The sequence below is a fragment of the Anguilla rostrata genome, chromosome 11, assembly GCF_018555375.3.
Source record: "Anguilla rostrata isolate EN2019 chromosome 11, ASM1855537v3, whole genome shotgun sequence".
Lineage (NCBI taxonomy): Eukaryota > Metazoa > Chordata > Actinopteri > Anguilliformes > Anguillidae > Anguilla > Anguilla rostrata.
Genome location: NC_057943.1, coordinates 9,363,838 through 9,384,911, shown reverse-complemented (window position 1 = coordinate 9,384,911; position 21,074 = coordinate 9,363,838). Strand labels below are relative to the sequence as shown.

General features: G+C 40.3%; 4 protein-coding genes across 15 annotated transcripts in view; 2 read left to right on the top strand and 2 right to left on the bottom strand.

Moving 5' to 3' along the window:
- Positions 1 to 2,632, bottom strand: part of LOC135233849 (tumor necrosis factor receptor superfamily member 14-like) — a 69,599-nt gene extending 66,967 nt beyond the window's left edge. Inside the window, exons 1-2 of the mRNA XM_064297764.1 lie at positions 2,171 to 2,632; positions 1,708 to 1,803 (exon numbers count right to left, since the gene is read on the bottom strand). Of these exons, the coding sequence (XP_064153834.1) occupies positions 1,708 to 1,803; positions 2,171 to 2,187 (113 nt within the window). The 5' untranslated portion in view covers positions 2,188 to 2,632. The remainder of the gene's footprint in view (positions 1 to 1,707; positions 1,804 to 2,170) is intronic.
- A 38-nt stretch (positions 2,633 to 2,670) lies between these two features.
- Positions 2,671 to 13,244, top strand: LOC135233845 (coiled-coil domain-containing protein 27-like). Of its 11 annotated transcripts, none has more exons than XM_064297759.1 (12): positions 2,671 to 2,817; positions 3,632 to 3,768; positions 3,987 to 4,104; positions 4,612 to 4,775; positions 5,295 to 5,456; positions 6,391 to 6,603; positions 6,837 to 6,966; positions 7,108 to 7,238; positions 7,612 to 7,689; positions 8,921 to 9,133; positions 11,324 to 11,428; positions 11,592 to 13,244. In XM_064297759.1, the coding sequence occupies exons 2-12, from the start codon at positions 3,637 to 3,639 to the stop codon at positions 11,712 to 11,714; spliced, it is 1,569 nt and encodes a 522-aa protein (XP_064153829.1). In that variant the 5' UTR covers positions 2,671 to 2,817; positions 3,632 to 3,636; the 3' UTR covers positions 11,715 to 13,244. The 11 variants fall into 11 exon arrangements, with proteins under 11 accessions (XP_064153829.1, XP_064153827.1, XP_064153826.1 ...); XM_064297757.1 differs by having other exon boundaries at positions 2,691 to 2,817; positions 3,617 to 3,768; XM_064297756.1 differs by having other exon boundaries at positions 2,716 to 2,817; positions 3,515 to 3,762; positions 3,987 to 4,056.
- mad2l2 (mitotic arrest deficient 2 like 2) lies at positions 12,584 to 16,080 on the bottom strand. Of its 2 annotated transcripts, none has more exons than XM_064297773.1 (9): positions 15,990 to 16,080; positions 15,460 to 15,509; positions 15,110 to 15,228; positions 14,833 to 14,904; positions 14,583 to 14,683; positions 14,160 to 14,254; positions 13,853 to 13,926; positions 13,537 to 13,629; positions 12,584 to 13,127 (listed from the first exon to the last, which is right to left on the bottom strand). In XM_064297773.1, exons 2-9 carry the CDS (start codon positions 15,497 to 15,499, stop codon positions 13,086 to 13,088), a joined length of 636 nt encoding a protein of 211 aa, XP_064153843.1. In that variant the 5' UTR covers positions 15,500 to 15,509; positions 15,990 to 16,080; the 3' UTR covers positions 12,584 to 13,085. The 2 variants fall into 2 exon arrangements, with proteins under 2 accessions (XP_064153843.1, XP_064153842.1); XM_064297772.1 differs by having other exon boundaries at positions 15,901 to 16,062.
- Positions 16,081 to 17,311: 1,231 nt separating this feature from the next.
- smim1 (small integral membrane protein 1) lies at positions 17,312 to 19,910 on the top strand. The gene is made up of 3 exons (XM_064297774.1): positions 17,312 to 17,690; positions 18,272 to 18,395; positions 18,511 to 19,910. The coding sequence occupies exons 2-3, from the start codon at positions 18,304 to 18,306 to the stop codon at positions 18,632 to 18,634; spliced, it is 216 nt and encodes a 71-aa protein (XP_064153844.1). The 5' UTR covers positions 17,312 to 17,690; positions 18,272 to 18,303; the 3' UTR covers positions 18,635 to 19,910.
- Positions 19,911 to 21,074: the final 1,164 nt, after the last annotated feature.

Genomic DNA, 21,074 nt, shown 5'->3' with positions numbered 1-21,074 from the left:
GATAGGTGTCCATCCGTCGTAATTAACAAAATTATGGTCATATTTCTTCCCTTTGTGGAGGTCCTGGTTTCTGTGATTCAGCCTAGGAAGATTAATGTTACATACTCCTCATTTTAATTTCATTTCTGCATTCAATCAGCAGTACATTACAGGAGAGGTTGCAACATAACTAAAACGGTAACTTATATACACGTTCTTTTAGAGCTCAGTGGATTCAAAGGTAAACAAAACCTGAAATGCACATTAACAGAAATTATAGAATGACGTGGCTTTTTCTTTTGAGTTAAATTTCAGTAACCTTCCAGTTCCAACAATGGGCAAACATATGTGAGTGACCCAAGTGATGACAGAATGGACCCTCGGTGGCCTGAGAGTAGGCCTACTCCAGTTCACAACATTTTTATTATATCGCTAAAAGTCCTGAACTCCTCAGGAAATTAATTCTAATTTACGAAGCATGCAGAAACAATACAACGTGAGCGGTCTATATATTGGTCATGTTACTTGGATTTCGGAACAACTCATGAAGCTATAAAAGGTTTAAAAAGTAATAACAGTAACTTTAGTTGTGTATTTTGTTCATGTGTTACGCATACGCCATTCGATACACAGCAGAAATGAACACGAAAACGAAAGCTGACTGGGAATTCTCCGCTTGCTCTTGTTTACCCGTTTTAATCTTTAATCACGTCTAATATACTTATAACCATGAATATACACAATTTAATGGTCTAATAAAAATTAAAAAATTCTGTCCTACAGTAAACAACATTTCTCGAGATAGCGTATGCCTACAGATTATAAAACAATGTCATTAGCGAACAGAACAGAGCATATTTGAATCGTTCTAAGCGTTTCACGCGTGTTAAAAAAATAACTGCCACCATTTTATAATCTAATTATTCCTGACATTTTCTCATAATCAGACAGAATTTAAGCCTTACTTGACTCACGAGCACGTCGAGAACCAATTTGTCCTTGGAATCTGTATTTGAAATTAGCCACGCCTAAAACAGTCCAAAGTTTGCTGCGCTGTAGGTCAACCATAGCAACTACTTGTCTCACTATCGATTTTGACTTTTAATATACATGTCGAAGCTACCAAATCTTTACCCAAATTTTAATGATCTTTTTTGTACTGAAGCCAGTAGCTCGTTATCCCACCATTAAACCTACTGGTAAAGTTTTTGCAGTTTGACAGTTTAACAATCCTTTTTTGTACGTGTTTCTGTATGTGTGGTGGCAGTTGAAATGTCAGTGGTAGAGGTGTGAGAGAGAGAGGGTGGGGAGCTTTAGAGCTTCAGCACCCAGGGGCCCACAGCCATGCCTACAGGGGACAAAAATGAATTGGTAGGTGGCAGGAAGACATATCTGCGACATGACTATGACAAATGTTACCTGATGATTGTGATAAGGGAGTGCATTATATTGTTATTTGACATTCAAACAAAAGCTGAAATGGGGAACAGAAGACAGAAGTCAGAAACAGGAAAGTGTGAGAATGTACTTGTTATAACAGAAGCACCAAAGCTATTCTAAATAAGGTAGTGAGACAAAACTTCTCTTACCATCCATAAAGGGACTTTAAAATGCCACATATCTAATTTCCTCTGAAAGCATATTCCTGTGCACAATAAAACCGTGTTAATTCAACTCCAAGAGAGTCACATGTACAGAGTAAAATGCACTGAGTTTAACACTTAATACTTTACTGTGAGCTTGATAGATGTCCATGTATAATAATTCACAAAATTATGGACAGATTTCTTCCCTTTGTAGAAGTCCTGGTTTCCGCGATCCAGCCTGGTAAAAAACATGTTAAATAACTCTCGGGCAAACTCTCAGGCAACACGGAAGCAGGAACACAGGCAGACACTCGGTGCAAAACACACACGGAAACACAAGCGAAAACACAAGGAACCAGCACCCGAGTCAGGGAAGAAGAAGACTTAAATAGACAAGACCCTAACGAGACACAGGAGGGCACAATGCACAATCAGACCACAGAGGGAAGGGATAACTAGACACAACTGAAAAACAATAATAGAATAATGTTTACATTCTCTGATTGGAACCAATAAAACAATTATCATAAAGTTTGCTTGTCCCGGACAAGCGTTAATGTCGAGCTCGGCATAACCTAATAAACCAGAATAAATGTAAGACTTACCGGACTCGCCAGCGCATTGAGAACCATTTGTCCTTGGAATCTGTACTTAGTTTGAAACTAACCTAGCTATATATATATATATATATCACAGTCCAAACCTCTGCTGCGTTAGGTTAAAGGTTTTATACTTCTGCGTAGGGGTTATGCCAGTGGTGTCAAACTCGTTGCCATGGAGGGCCGTGTGTATGCAGGTTTTCATTCCAACCAATTAATGCTGCCTTAATTGAGTCCAATTACTCATTCAGCCATATGCGTTTAACTGCATTGAAGCACAGAATATAAGAACATTTTTATTTAGACAATGCGGGTCACCATAGACGTCGGGTCACCATTGTGCACAAACCTGCATCCCTAATTCAGCAAATAATTTAACTAATTATATAATCAAGATCTGAGTCTGGAATGAAAACCTGCATACACACGGCCCTCCATGGCAACGAGTTTGACACCACTGGGTTATGCGGAAGGTCGCATACAGACGTCACGTAGGCAAGCGCGTAGTTTGCTCAGAGCGAGAGCGGCTCATTGACGCTGTGGACATGGGATCATGGGATGCATAGCCTACATAAATGTTCATGCTTGAGTAATCAGGAGCTCCGAAGGCTGTTTTCAGTGTTAGTCTATCTGGAAGGTTCCTTTACCGAAGGGTAAGCAATTAATGAAATAAAATATATATTTACGTTGCCTAAAAATGTACAAAAAATGTATATTTTGGAAATAATGTAGCCTGTGTTGTAATTATAGCCGGCAATGCATTAATAAACGAGAAAAAATGTAAGAAAACCTACGATATGATATCTGTTACTTAGCAACGCTGACAACAAAGTAGAATCGTCGGTTCAATGCTCTTCTAGTTCTGCATTCATTTAAAACCAGCTGGTTGTTTGATTGCCTACACTTTGACGGTATATTCGTCCCGTTCAAACTAAATGTCCAGTCAAATGCTTTTTGGGAGTCATTTTAAAAATCCTTCTACAGGTAGGTGTGGACAGCTTATTTACTAGATAAACATAAAAAAAAAAAAAAAATATATATATATATATATATATATATTATATATATATATATATATATATATATATATAGCTGCAAATGAAATCTAAAAGTATTATTGAATGTAAATTGTTGGTTTCATAATTTCAGCCAGTTGCCAGACCAAAAATATTGACAGTGCATTTAATGTTCATTATACTTTTTTTGCTGTTCGATATGCATTTAGTTATGAAATAGGCAATGTGATTATCAGTGTACGCACTGCTTGTAGATGACGGGTATCAGCATACACATTTTGATGTGTAGTTCTTTACATGCTAGATAGTATTGAATAATATTTCCTCTGTACAGGGCCAGTCAGTACTCATGAATATTCCTGGAGCAGAAAATCACTGGATGTGTAAATGTTGCAGTTGCAGCGACATGCACTTCTTTGGTCCTTTCTACATGCAGGGAAACTCTTTCCAGGGGCAATGATGGCAGCTATGCCGGAGAAGACCCCATTGGGAAGGCCAAAGACAGCCCACTGGAGTGGAGTGAAAACTCAAAGCTTGCAGACACAGATACCATGCTGGGCCCTGTCAAACTCACACAGCAAGGTGACCGTTATGCCTAAGTATTAGGATCTGGGCTTATAACTTAAAGATTTCAGGTTTGATTCCCAGTTGGGAACCGGTTGTAGTACCCTTCAGCAAGGTACTTACAGTAAAAGTGCTTAAGTATGTATCCATTTGTATAAATGGATGCTATGTAATGAAACAAAAAAAAAGTTGTGTAAGTTGCTTTAGAAGTAATGTAATGTTAATATTTTCCCACATTGTAGGGAGACTTCTCATTGACAGTGGATCCACAGGGCTGTCGAAATGAGCAGAACCACTTGCCTTGCGCAGACAGTCAGTGTCCAAAGTGTCCCAACACTTCAACCAAACATCTCAAAACCAGTAAGTCTGCACTCTTCAAGATGTTTACTTACATATAGCTGATCTCCAAATATCAGTTGTAATCTTATCTTCTGTGTCATTTGTTTAATGGGACAATCAGAGCATGATCTCACAAGCTTAATAAGATAATAACATTAAAGCATCGAGGTGATTGGGAGATAATTACATGTGCTGTGTTTAAAGAAACCACCCAGAGCGAGACAAACCCAAAAGCCTGTGTTTTTAGGAAACCTGTAACTACTTCAACAATTAATATTAATGTTCCTGAAATTAACCAGAGTGTACAATCAAACCTCCTTCAAATATGCGCAGTTGAATAATCATAATCAACTCATAAAAAAATATGAAGCAGACACAGATTGTCATTAGCCTTTTATTTGAAAATTCTGTGTTCAGAGTTGTATCAAGGGTGTAAATTGCTGAAAACTATTACCAATATTATTACCAATTTGTCCCCTTTCTATTTAATGTGTGCTGCATAGGATATTGATCAATGTTGCATTTAAGTCTGCAGGTGTTTGCCTTCTCAAAAGGACATTGGAAGTTTTTCCTGTTTGAATGAAGAAGGAGTCAGAGGGACTGAAGAGATAAGGCCCAGCTCTGCCCACCATGCTGTGGCCAATGGCACAGGAGGCGAGTTGCCATGGTACCTGACTGTAATACACGAAAAGGTGAGAGAGAACACCTGTGTGGCTGAATCCTGGTACTGACGGTTTTGGAAAAGGTGTAATGTTCTTTTTCCATTCATTTACCATCCATTTACAAGGCTTATGATCATAACCATTTGATTACGGACACTGTGCTGTGTTAATGTGTTTATATGTTACAGATTACTTCCTTCGTTGTCGATCAGTGGATGATGTTTTTTAGAATATATTGGCATTGTAGCAATGAAGCAAATTTTCTGATTCAATTTAAGCCTAATTTAGTTGAAGGCAAATAATTGTGGGCGTGAACTTTGCATTCTAATTTGTGCCCAATGTTTTTTTATGTAAAGAAATGTGAATTTAACGGGTAGGAAACGCTGATATAGACATACAGTATATACTGTATATGCTGCAATTCAGCTATTAGTGACTAGCCAGTGAATGCATATTCAGACAAACCCATTCAATTGGATAAGGTTAAATCTGATATGTTGTGGAAAGGGTTTATGCTTGTTTGCCACTCTACTTTCTCTTTCGTAACAGGAGCAATGTTTGTTAAAGCTCAGCGAGGAGGTCGGTCGCCTGTCAGAGTTTGAGTGGCAGTGCTGCAGGAAAGATCATGAGATATCAGTGCTCAAGGAGAAGCTGACAGAAGTCACAGATCAACTGTGTCTTGCTCACGATGATGAAGCAGTCAAAGCCCAGGTAAACCTGCTCAATGGGACAGGAGTCTCTGTGGGTCCATTACGGGCATTTGGCAGTCCATTGTAGTGTGCCTTCAGTTTTTGGAGAACAGCTCCGTATTGACATGGTTTCCAGAGTACCATACTAACACGAGTTTAGCAGCGTATTGTCTGTTATGCTTTTAAGAATTCCCAATGAGGAATAAGATTTTAATCAAGCTCATATCTTGGTGCTGAAGCTAATAGATTACCAGCATTCCTTTAGAATTGACCTTTTGGTATGAATTGTGATTCGTCTTCAAGCTTACTTATGTACTCATTCCATGGTTCCTCCATGTTGGCTTTCACTCTTGCTCTGATTCCCGTTTTTGTTCTGAGAAACAAACTTTGTCCATCAGAGTTCCCTAAGGGTGTAACGTTCTTTGCATGTGACCTTTGTCTAATGAAAGGGCCTTTTCTCACTTCCATGCCATACCAAACTGTACTGTGCTGTGAAACAGTGCCCACGGATTCTGGGCGTGTTGCCATTGCCGGAAGAAGCATACTGTGTATAGTTCTTGCAACTAAATTTTGCTACTCCTCCAGAGAGGTACCAAAAAATGGTGTTGCTTGTAGGGCTGTAGTCGCGATTGGTAAATGTCCCGTGAATCCAAACAAACCAATAGTCGTTTTTAAATATCCGGTAGCTACAAATGAGTTGAAAATTTGTAAGAAATGAATTTAGGACAGCCTTACCAAACTAAACTATAAATATGGCTTGACTTGATCACCAATAAGTCAGCATTTGTTTGCAACAGCATGTTGCAAGCCCTGTAGGCTATGATATGGCCAATAATGTTAGAGCTGCCACAAAAACAAACATGGAAGTCACAGAAGCCAGTCACTATTAAACTGCACCCAGACGACCATCTTGTGTTAATGTGCTTCTTGCTGACTTTGGTCATCTGCACCGGTAGGCAGAGCTGATCCTGAGCTTGAGTAAGGAGATCCAGCGCCTGCACAGGGTGGAGGAGGAGGAGGCCCTGGAGAAGGGTCAGTTAATCTCAGAGCTAAGGGAGGACATCCAGAGGATGGAACAGCCCAGCTCTCAGTGTGCTACTGGGGTCTCCACAGGGCTGGGCACACAGTCGGCTCACTTTAAGATGCAACAAGAAGCACCGCAGAACACGGTAAAGAGAACACCAGCCGCAGATTTTTATTCATCTCATACGTTCAGAAGGATTTTGGCAAGGAATTGAATTTTAAATTGCAGTGATACATTTTAAAACTGGGAAGACGACTGAGAAACTGTTCACTGCTAAATGTGTTTTAGATATGTACCTTTTATAGCAAAATACATTCAATACTGAACATATTCCAGAATGAAGGTTTTAATGGGAGCCTTTTTGTCTTTTTTGTGTAGTGCCCCGATTCAGAACCAGAGAATGTTGGGAACTTGGTGTCACTGGCTGAGCAAGACGAATGTGAGATGACGAAAAAGGCCCTGATGCAAGAGTTGGAGGATACCAAAAATAACTACATGATCTCCACTGGTACGTGTAGCATGGGTCACTTAAAAAAAAGCTAATTCCACTCTGCTTTGCTTTCTCAGATCCTGCCATGCCCCACTGCTAACCCCAAGGCGAGCTAACTGCAACAAAGTGTTGCTGAGCTTCTTTGTTTCTCCTCTCCAGGTACGGTCTGTTCTCTGAGGCGAGCCCTGTCAATCAAAGACAGCGAGCTGGCCGCAGCCAGGGCCCAGGTGGAGGAGCTAAAGCAGGAGCTGAGGGACAGGATGGCACAGCTACAGGCCATGTCCAGAAAGGTACAGACATTACATAACGTGTATTTGGCAGAAGCTTTTATCCAAAGCGACGCACAATAAGTGCATACCGAAGGTCATTGGAACAACTATAAAACACAGGTCTGATAAGGTACAATACTCATTTTGTAACAGTTATTCATAGCCGTGAGCACATTAAGTCCAGTTCACACCGTAAACATTGCTCTGACCTAACCTATGCTAAGTCAAACTAGGAGGTATGACAAGCTACGACATCAAAGCGGGCTCAAGGGGGAGAACAGCCATTGGGGCAGAGGTCGTATTTACATCAGTACTACTCCATTCGGTGATGATTCCATGCCAGTGGAGGATTTACAGAAATGAACTCTCCTCACTCATCCGGCTTTCTTTTCAGTTTTCTTGTCTACGGGAGGGAAAGGCCAACGAGGAACTTATTGCAGCACTGGAGACCGAAAATTATGCCCTGCGGCAGGTATGGAATACATGTGCATTTTACATTTACGTGCGCCCATTCTGTATTGCGGAAGAATCTAGAATTTATTTTCTGCTTCTCTGTATGTCAAACCAAGACACAGACATTCTGTCAAGATATGCTACCGAAACGATAGAAACGATAACATTTCTGCGCGTTATTTCCCTAAACACTATCTCATTAGGGCAGGCTTCCTGTTTTGTTCTATACCAAATAGATAAGGTGCAAGAATGTTCTTTACTACAAGGAAGTGACCAAGAATAAGTGGCTATAGATAATCGATGGATAAATGACATGTTTTTGAGTAAGTTTCTATGTAAGACTATTTCTCCTGGTCTCCCCCGTTACTTATATAATTCAAATACAATATAATTTTATTTCATTTTTTATCTGTGTGCCACTGTGTCACTGTCATCGATTTAAGTTGTGGATCTTAAATCCATCCATTGTGGATCTTAAAGAGAATGGTAACCATGGTGACTGAAATATCTCTGCACTCTCTCTGAAGGGATGGAGGTAATGGTGAAGCAGATGATTTCTGTGATTATTTAGCTTTTTTTTGTACATGCATACCTCCAAAGCTCTCACCTTTAGACCAGTGACTTATCCACAGCTACAGAGCACTACAGTACAACAGAACTAGCACCAGTTGGAGGAGATGACTTTCTCTCACTGACAACAATTGTTTGCCTGTGGCACCTGCGACATTGTTGGGAGGAACCAATGTGAAACCGCCGGCAAGCGGTAACCTAAGTAACCATAGATGAAGTAAACCCACCTCACCCCTCACAGGACAAAGGAAATTGTGTATTGCCATGACCGACTCGCGCACCGAGTGACCTAATGATGTCACTGTGATGTGAATAGCTACAGGGCCCAGCAAGCACCATTTAATGACTGAGCCACTCGGGAGCTTGTGTATTTTGTGTCTTGATAAGATGTGAATTGGTAGCCTATTTTTCTTGTTACTTTCTTTGAAAGCTTTGCCACAGATCTGAAAACACATTGTTGCTGTGGCCGCTTTCATTTAAAGCATCCAAGCCTGACTGAAAAGCGGCCTTTAACCGCACCGTTGGTTTATTTTAGGCTTCCTGACTCAAAGAACAGAAAGCCTGCAGGTCTCTTTGCCTTTCTGTTCAGTTGTTTTTACCCTCCTTAAGTTACCTGAGGCTGTTTACAGAGACACTGTCAGTTGCGTTGCCATGGTAACTGCTCATCTCTGATTGGGCAGCTGACAGCACAGCTGAAGGAGGAGGTGTCGCAGAAGGGCCAGGAGGCGGCCGGGGTCACGGGCGAGCTGCGGCGGCTGCAGACGGACCTGGCGAAGGAAAGGGCTGCTCAGGCTCAGCTGGAGAGGCAGGCCCAGGCCAATCAGGACATTATCACCGCCCTTCACCTGCAGCACAACAGAGCCAAAGTGTCCCTGGAGCAGGTGCAGACCAGGGTACGCCTCGCGTGTGCGTGCGTTCCGGGGCACTGCTCGGCTGCAAGCCGCGTCCTGGGCTAAGCTCCGTTTCAGTCCTACTTTAAGCAAGGTCGCAGCACGGAACATGCAGTTGTCACGCTTGTGCATCTCATCTCCAAACACCTCAACAAACCTAAAACACAGGACTAATGTTGGAGCACCTCAAGGCTTCATTAGCTCACCTGTGTTGTTTACATTGTACACCGTGGATTGCTCCACCAGTGTGCCCAACCGGTTTATTTTAAAATACTCTGATGATTCCACCTTACTATTCCTGCTGACTAACAGCGATGACCCCAGACTGTACCAGTGTAATGTTGCCTGGCTAATTGAATGGTGTGACAACAATGCTTTTATTATCAACAGTAATAAGAGAGAGAACATTTTTTTGGCCTTCCTCCTGATTGTCAGCTGCCTCCAGTGACAATTCACAACATAGGAATTAAACAAGTCCCCTCATAAAAATACCTGGGTGTTATGAAAGATGCCAACCATCTTGGACTTATTTGTAGGAAGATACAGCAGCGCATTTACTTTCTTCATAGACTCAGATCTTTTGGAGCCAGTAGCCATATTATTTTTTTGTTTTTTAAATCAGTCATCCAGAGTGTCATACGGTGGCTCTGAAGTGCAAAACACCAAAACAAAAAGAAAACGCAAAAACAAAAACTTTCGGCCCTGAGGTGCAGATGGAACCTACAAAAACAAAAAGGAATTGTCCTGAGGTGCAGATGCAACATACAAAAACATAAACATAAACATGGGGCGACATAGCTCAGGAGGTAAGGCCGATTGTCTGGCAGTTGGAGGGTTGCCGGTTCAAACCCCGCCCTGGGCGTGTCGAAGTGTCCTTGAGCAAGACACCTAACCCCTAACTGCTCTGGTGAATGAGAGGCATCAATTGTAAAGCGCTTTGGATAAAAACGCTATATAAGTGCAGTCCATTTAAACATGCAGCCCTGAAGTGCAAAACACTGAGGCGCAGATGCAACACACAAGAACAAAAACTAGTAGCCCCGAAGTGCAAAACATGCTTGTTTTTGCATGCTTTTGCATTTGTGATTTGCACCTCAGGGCCACTCCTTTTTGCTTTTGTATGTTGCATTTGCACTCCAGGGCTGAAAGTTTTGTTTTTGCATTTTCTTTTTGTATTTGTGTTTTGCACTTCAGGGCTGCACATTTTTGTTTTTGTATGTTGCATCTGCACCTCAGGACCACTCCTTTTTGTTTTTGTATGTTGCATCTGCACATCAGGGCTGAAAGATTTTGTTCTTCCGTTTTCTCTTTGTTTTTGTGTTTTGCACTACAGAGCCACCTTAGTGTCATGCTGTACTGCAGTACCGCCTGGCTCAGCAGTCTATCTGTGAAACTTTAAACTATATAATCAAATCCAAATTAGTGCGAAGATTATTGGCCAACTTGTGATACACTCCTTTCAAGTAACTCACAACAAGAGCATGGTCAGACTTGCTAACAGTATCTCTTCAGACTCCTCGCATGTTTTAAACGGAGAATACCAATTTCTCCCCTCTAATAGGCGTTTCAGAGTCCCTCAATTTAAACGCAACAGGCTGAAGAATTCTTTTATACATCAGTCTATCCTGTTGCTAAACCAAAACCAGTGTGCTGCTAATTGAGATCTGAATCCAGAGGATATAATGTGATATGTATGTTTGTCATGACTGTTTGATGTGCTATGTACGTCTATGATGAGTGTCATATGTGTAACTGTTTGTTTAATCTGCATGTAATCTCTTGAACGGAACTTCCTAAGGATGCAAAATGAATTTCAGTGCAGACTGACAACAAAGTTGTATCGTATCGTAAACGACCTCTTCAGTGCACAGAGCTCAAATGCATCAGTCCAGCGATGGCTCTCTCCGGATAGTTCTGACACAGTTAGTTGACTTCTCATCCATATGGTATTGTTGCATAGTTCCTCCTATCTCAGATGGTGTCTTTGAAAGCTCAGCTCAGCTTCGGTGAGGTGACTCAGAATTAATGCTTGCATGTCTAACCAACGCACTCACATAGATCAACTTAGCCAAGGCTTTAAGTCAACCACTGTATCACAGTAATGTGTGTCAGTGATGCCAGATTACATGACTCTCTGGGTGTTTCCAGGGCTAAGTCGTACTTTTAAAGTACTTTGCTCTTTTGTTTTCTTAGTTTGAAAGGCTGCGGGCGAAGATCATTCAGGCTGCCTATTCTGCTCCTGGTGCTAAACAACCCCAGGCTGAAATCACTGATGCTGCCCTTCTTCAGACCATGCAGGTAGAACACTGTCCATTCAGGGTTAAATCCCATCACTCCTCCTCTACATGGAGCTGATTTACATGCTCGTCATCTACCCACCAAAAGCACAATGACTCGTGTTACTGTGCAGTGCAGCAAGGTTTTCAAAGGTCAAATATCCCGTGGTGTCTCTTTCCCCCAGAAAATAATCGACGATCGGACAGCGTTCCACCAAAGACTGCAACAGAAAGGAGAGAAAATGGCTCCCCTCACAACCGCCGAGACACACAGCGTAAAAACCACACCCGCCTCAGATAAGAACTGAAACCGACATGTGACAGAGAAGGAAGTTGTTGCCATATTCTGCTGAATACAGCGGCTGTAGCATTTTGTCGATTTGTCGATTTTGTCGATAGAGAACGTTGTACCTCTAGTTCTAAAATCATGGTTTTTTTTTTGCTAGAAGTTACCTAAAAATGGTAAGTGGAATGTAGATTCAGTCGAGCTCAAGTGTTTCTTTAAATCATGATGTAGACCATTAGGTAGACTGAGCAATTAATTATAGAATACACTACATTAAGATCAATTGGTTAGAATTGTTTATTTAAGGGTAGGGTAAATTGTATAATTTTAACACTTGTATTGAACCAATTTATGAAATGTGGTAACATTCTCTGGCTATTAATCATACTTTTTTACACTTATTAACATTGAATTTTATAGACTACTGCACATATTGACATTCAGTATGAATTGCAATACACTGAGTCAGGAGAATATGTCCTGTATTTCATATTTAGATAGCATATTTATTACTTTAACTCTTGCAACTGTACACCGGTGAGAACAGAGTTACTGGTAGCTCAGTTTTATTAGCCAGGTCTCTGGGGATGTAAAAATAACTAAAACTTCAGATCTTTTGTCCAGATTCAAACTGCAGATCCAAACTATCCATTTATCAACTAATTAGCATCAACATTATACTTCAGTGCTTGGTACCCAAAAAGTCATGGCAGAGAATAAAAAGCATCTTCAAGCAGTGTTTCGTATTCCTTGCCCCGTGAATTGTATTTTATGCCAACTTACAACATTAAGACAGGCTTGTATTACAGTACATAAGCAGCCAGGTCCGATTCAGAATCAGTACCAGGAGTGGGTCTGTCTCTTCTAGAGAGAAAAGCCATTTAATAAGTGTTCATTTAAACAGAATCTTTTAATTTGTGTAAAATATGGAGAGTAATGGGAAATGTTTTACAGCCTAGTTTTTTATGCATAATACAGGAAACAAATGGAATTATTTTACATGACATCAATAATTGGAAAAATAATACAACATTCTACTTCTTTCTGTTGAACAATTATAAATCGCTCATTCTTATATTCTTCTCCAAGGCATTTCTGTGACAACTTAGCTGCACGCGTGCATGTATGAATGTGGAAAACATCTCCAGCAATGAGGTCCCACCTTATGAATTAAAATGCACATGACACAACACAACATCACATGTAGCATGAATTCCACAGTCATTTCTCCTGGCCGTTTCAGCCACAGGTCAGCCCTCTGTTCCACAGCCAGAATACAACATTGTCTGCTTTTAAATCACATGACTGTCACACACCCAGGGGTCGTCATCTCTCCTCATGTTCCAGCATCATGAGTCCAGCAGCCAGGCATGATGGGAAAACCCAGTGCGAGTTAAGAAGCCTTCTGAGCCCTTTCCTCTACATACAGCTGCATCTGAAGAAAGAACACATTCCATTTATTAAACACATTTAAACTGTGTACACCTTTTTAAATGCCAATTCTGAATGTCAGTTACACAAAAGATATTAAAATATTTCCCAAAAATGTAAACCATGACAGTTGCTATTCTAAACATATGATTATGAGAGACAGGCTTATTGACGGTGTAAAATCTCTGAGGAGTAGTGGAGCAAAGTACTTAGTGATCTGGGCTGGTTACTCCAGTTGTAGTTCCAACTCCCAGGTGGGGCACTGCTATTTTACCCTTAAACCTGAATTAATCCAGTAAATATCGTGGTAGATACAGTTTGAATGTAGAATAATGTAAGCTGTGTAAGTTCTGCATTTGAGCAATGCTAAATGCCTAAAATGTAAAATGTCATGTCAGTGTGAAAAGCCTCACTTTTACGATGTCTGATGTCATTGTTTTTAGCGGAATGAGTCTGGGCTCCCGCATGTGCACCTCCTGTTCATCTGCAACTATCCAGGGAAAATCCTAGGAAAAGAGTTTGGCCATTAAAGTCTGCATGAAGATCAATGTGAAAAGCCACAGAATTGGTTGCTGACGTTCTGTCAGGCACTATAATGAGCAGAGCAGGTAAAAAGTGTCATGGCTTGTTTTCCCTAAATTGGCAGAAAGAAACCAAGAAGCACAGAAAACTTGGAATCTATTGAATGGGTTTCATGTCAGCACACGTCCATTATATGAAACCACCCACCTTGATGACTTGAATCTTTTCCATGTTGCGTGTGGCTGCTTCCCTGGTGTGCACCAGCACTGTGAAGGTACACCCTGCACAAGGACAGTTACTGTACAATGCTGGCAGGACACATCAAACTGTTGCGTAGGTTTCTCTGGATAAGAGCGTCGGCTAAATGCCTGTAATGTTATGTGATGAACAGTACTTCTTCACCTCATCCACCCACAAACACGCAACGCAGTTACGCTCAGAGCACAGCAGTATTCACTCTCACAGACCAGCAGGACTGCACTTGAAAGATATTCTATGATGAAGTGAATCTTACCAGGAGGGTTGTTGTCCAGAACTGCATCACAGACGCTGATCTTCAGGATGACTGCACGGAGTAACTGCTCCATGTGGGACAGCAAAGTATCGGAGCTGCAAAGATTTCATGCCAAAAGAATTACAACAGTACATTACACCAACATTACACCAATTCAACCAATAAGGGCCTTTAAGGATCACTCAGAACTTCAAAATATCCAGCCATATTAATTAATAAATTACATGTACAAGCTGAAAGACAGATATTTGAAGAAAAACCTCCTGTTAGCCGAGCTGGAATTAAATGACATGCCTTTGACACAGTCAAAGAGAAAAGTATAGATACTGACCCTCCAATGGTAACCCTTACTCATGTTCCCAACAATTTAACTACTTGAAGAAAATTCATTAGTGGTGCATTCAGCTAGACATGACTACTGACCTGATGGAAAGCAAAGGAGGCTGGGAAATTTCAAACACAAATCGCTCCACTGGATGGTGTTCTTTATCCATAATGACAACCACCACTTTTTCTGCATCGTTCTGCAGTGCCAAAAAAAAGAAAAAAGAAACATCACTGCTTTATTCAATGCAGACGCATGATTACTATGGCTGTGCTCCATATCTGGGTTTAATGCATTAATTTCTTACATAATTGCACTACTGCAAATGTCCCCCCCCCAGTATCTTACCTTCTCAATCAGGGGTTTTACACAATGAAGAGTGTCCTGTATGTACTGGTTTAGTTCAGGGTGACAAGACATCTGAAAAATTACAAGACAACCAGTCCAAATAGTCACACTTTCAATCATGCAGGGCTTGAATGAATCTTTTTGCTTTTCCTTCTGACTGAAATAGATTGGAAGTGTGTCCAACTATGTGTATTTTTAAAAAATCTTATTGCATTGTTCTATTGACAGTACGCTAGTAACATTTGAACAAAGATCGTTTGAACATTGGTCTCCTTACCTGGACTGGTACATTATATTTCTTCCTCTTCTGAAATATGCCAGATGGATATACCTCCCTGACGTAAAGGATCAAGTGAATGGCCACCTCTAAAAACTCACACAGTATGTCGGCAACCACTGCAAAAGCACACACAACACAGATGTTATTCAACGGCTTACTGAATAAGAGCACAACACGACAATGGCTGATGAACAAGAGTCCATCCCTTTAAAAATGTAAAAACCTACATCAAATTACCCGTAGCCTCCTTTTGCCGTTGCAGAAGTACATATACAACATTAAAGTTAATTAAATGCTAAATTAACACATATCGGACATATTTAACCACGAGTTAAAATGCAAAATACCTTGTCCAAAATTGAGGTCCTGTCTGGTTAGGGTGGTCATGTTGCGATCACTGAAAGACATGCATCGGTTTGGGAAGAGTATGTATAACTTAGTTCATCGAATTACAGCACACGAGGGACCAAGGCTAGTTACTTAAAAATGTGCAAATGGAGATTATTTTCTCCTGCATGTGCACGGCAGCATTTATATGTTGTGCCCGAGCTGGTTAGCCAGACAATTCATTAATACAGCGTTAGTGAAGCAAAGCCTGTTATCATCATAGTAGTAGATACCAAATACCATGGCTTGGCTAACTTATGGTTTACCCAAAGGAGATGATAAATAAATTGCTTGCTAACATGATCTAGTTAGGCAAGCGCGTGTCGCTTAGCCTGTGACTTAATGCAAATTTAGCCAGTAAACCAACTAAACATAGAAAAAAAACAGCTACAGCGCGATACCTTAACACTGATTCTGTAGTCTGTAATCGGTGAATTAGCGCACGAACACAACCACGATTTTGGGATAATATCAATAGATTTGAACGCACTGTCATAAAACGTGTAGCTAAGCCAGCTATCAAGCAAGGAACCTTCTTGTTTATAAAAATTGCGATCTGGTCGCACATGGATGACGATTATATTACGCGTTCATCAGATGCTCAGATGCTGATTGGTGGTTTTATTTCTGTCTTTTTCTGCATAATTACAGCGCCATTAGTAACTGGTAAGCACATAATTAGAAGTTTGTAATGACCTTAACATTTTGGAACAGTCAATACCTTACATCACCCTAACCTATCCAGCAAGCTATTGACCAGACAAAGCAGTCAGCGCATAGCAGGGTTGTGTTTCAATAGGCATTATAATTCTCAATTTTAACAAACATAAGAAATGCATTAATTAATCTGGCTATCTTTTAGTGAAATGTTAATGTATGCTGAAATTTATCAAAGTAAACTTAATTGTAGGTGGGTCCAGTGCTGGCCCTAGCCTTTGAGGGGACCTTAGCAGAATTTTATTTGGGGTCCCCAAGCCAACCACCCCAAGAATGATACATGTTAGGGGGTCCCCTGGTCGTTGCGGGGTCCTAAGCTGCTACTTAGGTTGCTAATTGGGTCGGGATGGTTCTGGGAGGGTCTATTAATATATCTCTTTAATTCTGTTTTCCCTGCACCGTTCAGAGTTTGTGTGTTAGTTTTACTGCATCCTGCTGTTTTTTTAATAAACCATAGAAAAAAGGCATATGAGGTTTTTTTTTTTTTTTTTTTTAATAAAACAACTAAATTCAAGATATTATAGTCTGAGATACGTTTCACGGACCGCTTCGGCCTTGTTTCCTCACCCTGAGTTCACGGGCTCGCTCCAGCCCTGTTCCTCTCTCTTTGGTTGCAGACTGCTGCAGCCGCCTTGTGCCCATGCTTTATGCCCATGCCTTCATGCAGGCCGGAGCTCCAGATGCTCTTTGCCCCTCTAAACACCACTATACTGAACCATACAATTTGGACTTCTACTACTCCAGTTAGATAATTACCCCAACTGTAACATGCTCAGCCCATTTCATTTCCTGTAATTGAACCTTTATCACATCTATCTATCACTACTTTACACCAGGCTGGCCAGTGGAGGATGGAGTCCACCTCTATAGATGGGTTCCTGCCGAGATTGCACGATGTGATTGCAGTCTGGGGGCTCAGGCCTTAGTTTGCTCGGTTCTTGTTCTGTTTTTGCTCTTTTCTGCCACTCTGTAAAGCCTCTTTGGGAGTTTTCTGTAAAAAACTGCATACAAATAAAATAAAAAAAATAAAAAATGTAATCGAAATTTATTTAATTTTATATAAGTTCAGTGGTTTTACTACTCTGCTAAACTTGAAGTTTTTAATTTTCTATATCGATTTAAATATTATTTTTTTTGTTTGCAGAAATCTTGTATTTTTGCCGAGCTGCTGAACTGTCAATCATCTTACTATGCCGCTGAACTCTAAGTGATCTCAGTACTCAGCACAAGGTAATATGCATACCTGCTAATGACAGAAACGGAAGACAAGGTGATAACGCGTCTTGGAATGTCTTCACATCATCATATATTTCATGCTTTCATTGCACAATTTAAGGAAAGGTTGTACCTTCGATTTATGGGAGAATACATTTTGACCCGCGTGAACCCAGCTTTTTCGGATAGCCTGTAAGATAAAAGGTTGCTCACGGAGGCGCAACACGTATTTGGTCTGCGCTGATTTTGTGGACACTTCGTAAGTACACTATTCAAATATCGTTGCAGACGTTAAAATTTTATATTAGCGCTACACAAATAATTTGCGACTAACCTGTATTGAATTGATTGTTTTTAGATCAATGTTTTTTTTTTTCCCACTAAGACTTTGTCCATTAATTACACGTTTAAAGTTAATGTTTAACTCTCGCAGTAGTCTGTTCTTTCTCATTGTAAAGCGAAGGAGACTAAAGCAAGATTTTTTAAAAAGTATTCTCTTTCAAATTCTTTTATTTTTGCAAATAGACATTTTACAATTTTCATGCCATATATTTCAATATAACTTTAATTACGTGTATCATGTTTCTGACTGGGCTGAACCTCTTCAAAGTCATTCCAAGAACCTTTAACAATGTCTTGAAAAGATCCTTAAGAAAAGCCATAAACGTTTAAAGAGGTTCACCAAACGGATGTGGGCTACTGCACACTTTCTTACCCTGCACACCAAAAATGTCAGGATCTTTTGTATAATTTAAGTTCAATCACACACAAATTGATTTGTGGAAACATAGCCTACAGTCACTTTGTTAGCCTATATATTATTTCTTTTTTTGTCCCTAGAATAAGGGAACTGATTTGCAGGCATCAAAAGAATGGAGGACAAGGAAGCTGATGCACAATACAGCCGCTGGAATGAGGACAACATCAACCTCAACGTGGCTGCTTCTCAACCTATAATAATGAGGTGAGGTTACATCACTGAATTTTCAACCCACACATATGCTATTGACTAGCAGTGTCATTTGTTTGTTGCTGAAAAAATGCTTAATAGAGACCTGTATTGTGATTGCTCCTCCCAGGGTCTATGACAGGCTGTGCACTGGCAACATGGGGATTGCAATGAAAGTGGCAGGAGCTTTGGCTGTGATGGTCATTCTTTACGTCATTGGATATGTCACTGGATATTACGTGCACAGGTGCTGACAGAGGAGGCCAAGATACTAAAAGGAAGGAACACACTCAAACTCCTGCTATTACCAGGACTGTACGTTTGTCCATAACACACTGCAGCAACTTTACACTGACTAATCAAGCCATGTGTAAATAAATCTACAGAAATCCCATGAATGTAAAAATATATGCATAACTTAAAGCATTTTGTATAAAGGAAAACACCGTGAGTGAATTTGCACTTTCAAAAGAGGGCATGCAAGTGTGTATCTGTTCTGTTCTATTTGTGTTGTGAAAAGTGTTCTGTGTGCCCTGCTGATTTATACCATTCCATCTGAGCTGTCACCTTATACTCCTCCCATGTGATAGGCAGTTATTGTCATTGTTGTTAGAATGGATGTGTTTGTGTTGCACTGCCTGGCCCCGACTAATTAATGGTGTCTGCAGTCAAAATCAGATCAAAACGTTTTTTTTTTTCTTCAAAAATGTGCTTATCCCAAACAGTGTTGAACATTTCTGTGATTTTAATTTTGTTTAATTGCTACTATCTGTGTGTATAGACATTTCTCTATTTACAAGTTTTTAAAGTATTAATGAAATATTTTTTTATTTTATTTTTATTGATTATTGATTTGGTTCTGTAGTCCACAATCTTATATTTGTAATCAAGCAATTCACATGTGGGTAAAGTGGAGATTCTCATTTTTTATTTAAGGGTACTTTTATACATTTTGGTTTCGTCATGTAGAAATGACAGCACTTTTTATAAATCGCCCCCCCCCCCCCATTTCAGGGCATCATAATGTTTGAAACCAATGGCTTCACATGTGTTTCTGATTAGTCAGTTGTGTTCAATTGCTTCCATAGTGCAGGTAAAAGAGAGCTTCCGGTATCTAGTTTTCATTCTAGCCTTTTTAATGCCTTTGTAGTTTGTTATTGGCATAATGTGTCAGCATGAGAACAAGAGTTGTACCAATAAAAGTCCAGGGAGCCATTATGAGGCTGAGAAATAAGAAAAAACAAAACTTATGCTAACCAAAACTGGCTAACCAACTGTTTGGAACATCAACTAATATGTTTGCTCAATCAAAAATGATGTTATTGATTGAGCATCCAAGTATATGAGAATGAACACTTGAGTATTCAGTCTGGAAGAGCAACCACTCCAGTTGTCATTCAAGAGGAAATGAGTAGATGCATTAAAAATTAACTAGTGGAAAATGTTCACTGACACCATACAAATGGATACATAGTAAGGTGGTGCCAGTAAAAGAAATAAATATATTTCACAAAAAAGTTTTTAAAAAAAGTTGTTTGTTGACATTATTTGTTCTTAATAACAAATACTCTAAAATTCATGTCTCTCCAGCACAGTGACATGCACAGAGAACCATTTTCTGATTCAATGCCTAGTAAAAGATAGTATGCAGTAAATATTTTTGTAAATATTGAGTGGTGTTCAAACTGTTCAAACAAGCCAACAAAGTGCAAGTGCAAGTCGAAGATTCAAAATTATTGATACAGACCAATAACAATTGTGAGGTAAACACAGTCCTCCATCTTAGGGACATCACTTGACTAAATAAATGAATCATGTTTGATTTAAAACGTCAACGATATTTAGAGACCAACAGCATATTAAAAAGATGACATTTTCTTTTCTTTCTTTTTTATTTTTAGTAACAATTCGTGAAAACCCCGCATGTGTTTAAAAAGTATACGAAGTTAATATCCTTTGATCGAAGTAGCAGGATTTTCAATCGCCTTCATAGACGATCTTTATAGCAGTGTCCTGCTCCTCGCCAGGACTGATGGTCATCATTGACTCACTCGACGGAGAAAACAGGCTAGCGTTCACTTTTAGAACCCACTCAGCAATTCTTTGATGCGTGTAATACTCCTCCTCAGGTGAAAACAGCTTTTCTGGAATGACTTCCGAACCGTCTTTGCCTTCCGTGCACTGAGATTGTGTTTCAGTATCAGAAGCATCGGAGGACGGTTCCTTCATTTGTTTCGGTTCAGAGCGGCCGGTGGCACCACCAGCCCGGTGTGTCGTCACGCCGCACTCATTGGCACTAGAGTTTCCCACGACGGGCTCCTGTCTTTTACCTGATAAATGCAGTGGTGCTGAACTTGATGCTGTGGTTGACTGTGCATTCAATTTCTCATTTGCGCTCACGGATCTCCCGAAGGCATGTGCGCGCGAGGTCAGATGCTTTATAGAATCCTGTAGTTTTCTTACAGTGAGACTACTATGAATTAAATTCGATTTCGTTATTATAGTCTCACTCCGCCGACCTAGATACAGACGAAACAATGTATTTTCCTTGTTCAGATTTGACGATGAAAGTCTTGTCTTAAGCTTCGCTTTGGGTTCCTCGAGTTTCACGAGATGACTTGGAGATGCGTGCGTACTTGAGCGGGGGACCTCACCAGGGGTCATTCGGGACCCCATGATTGGAGGTAACAGGAC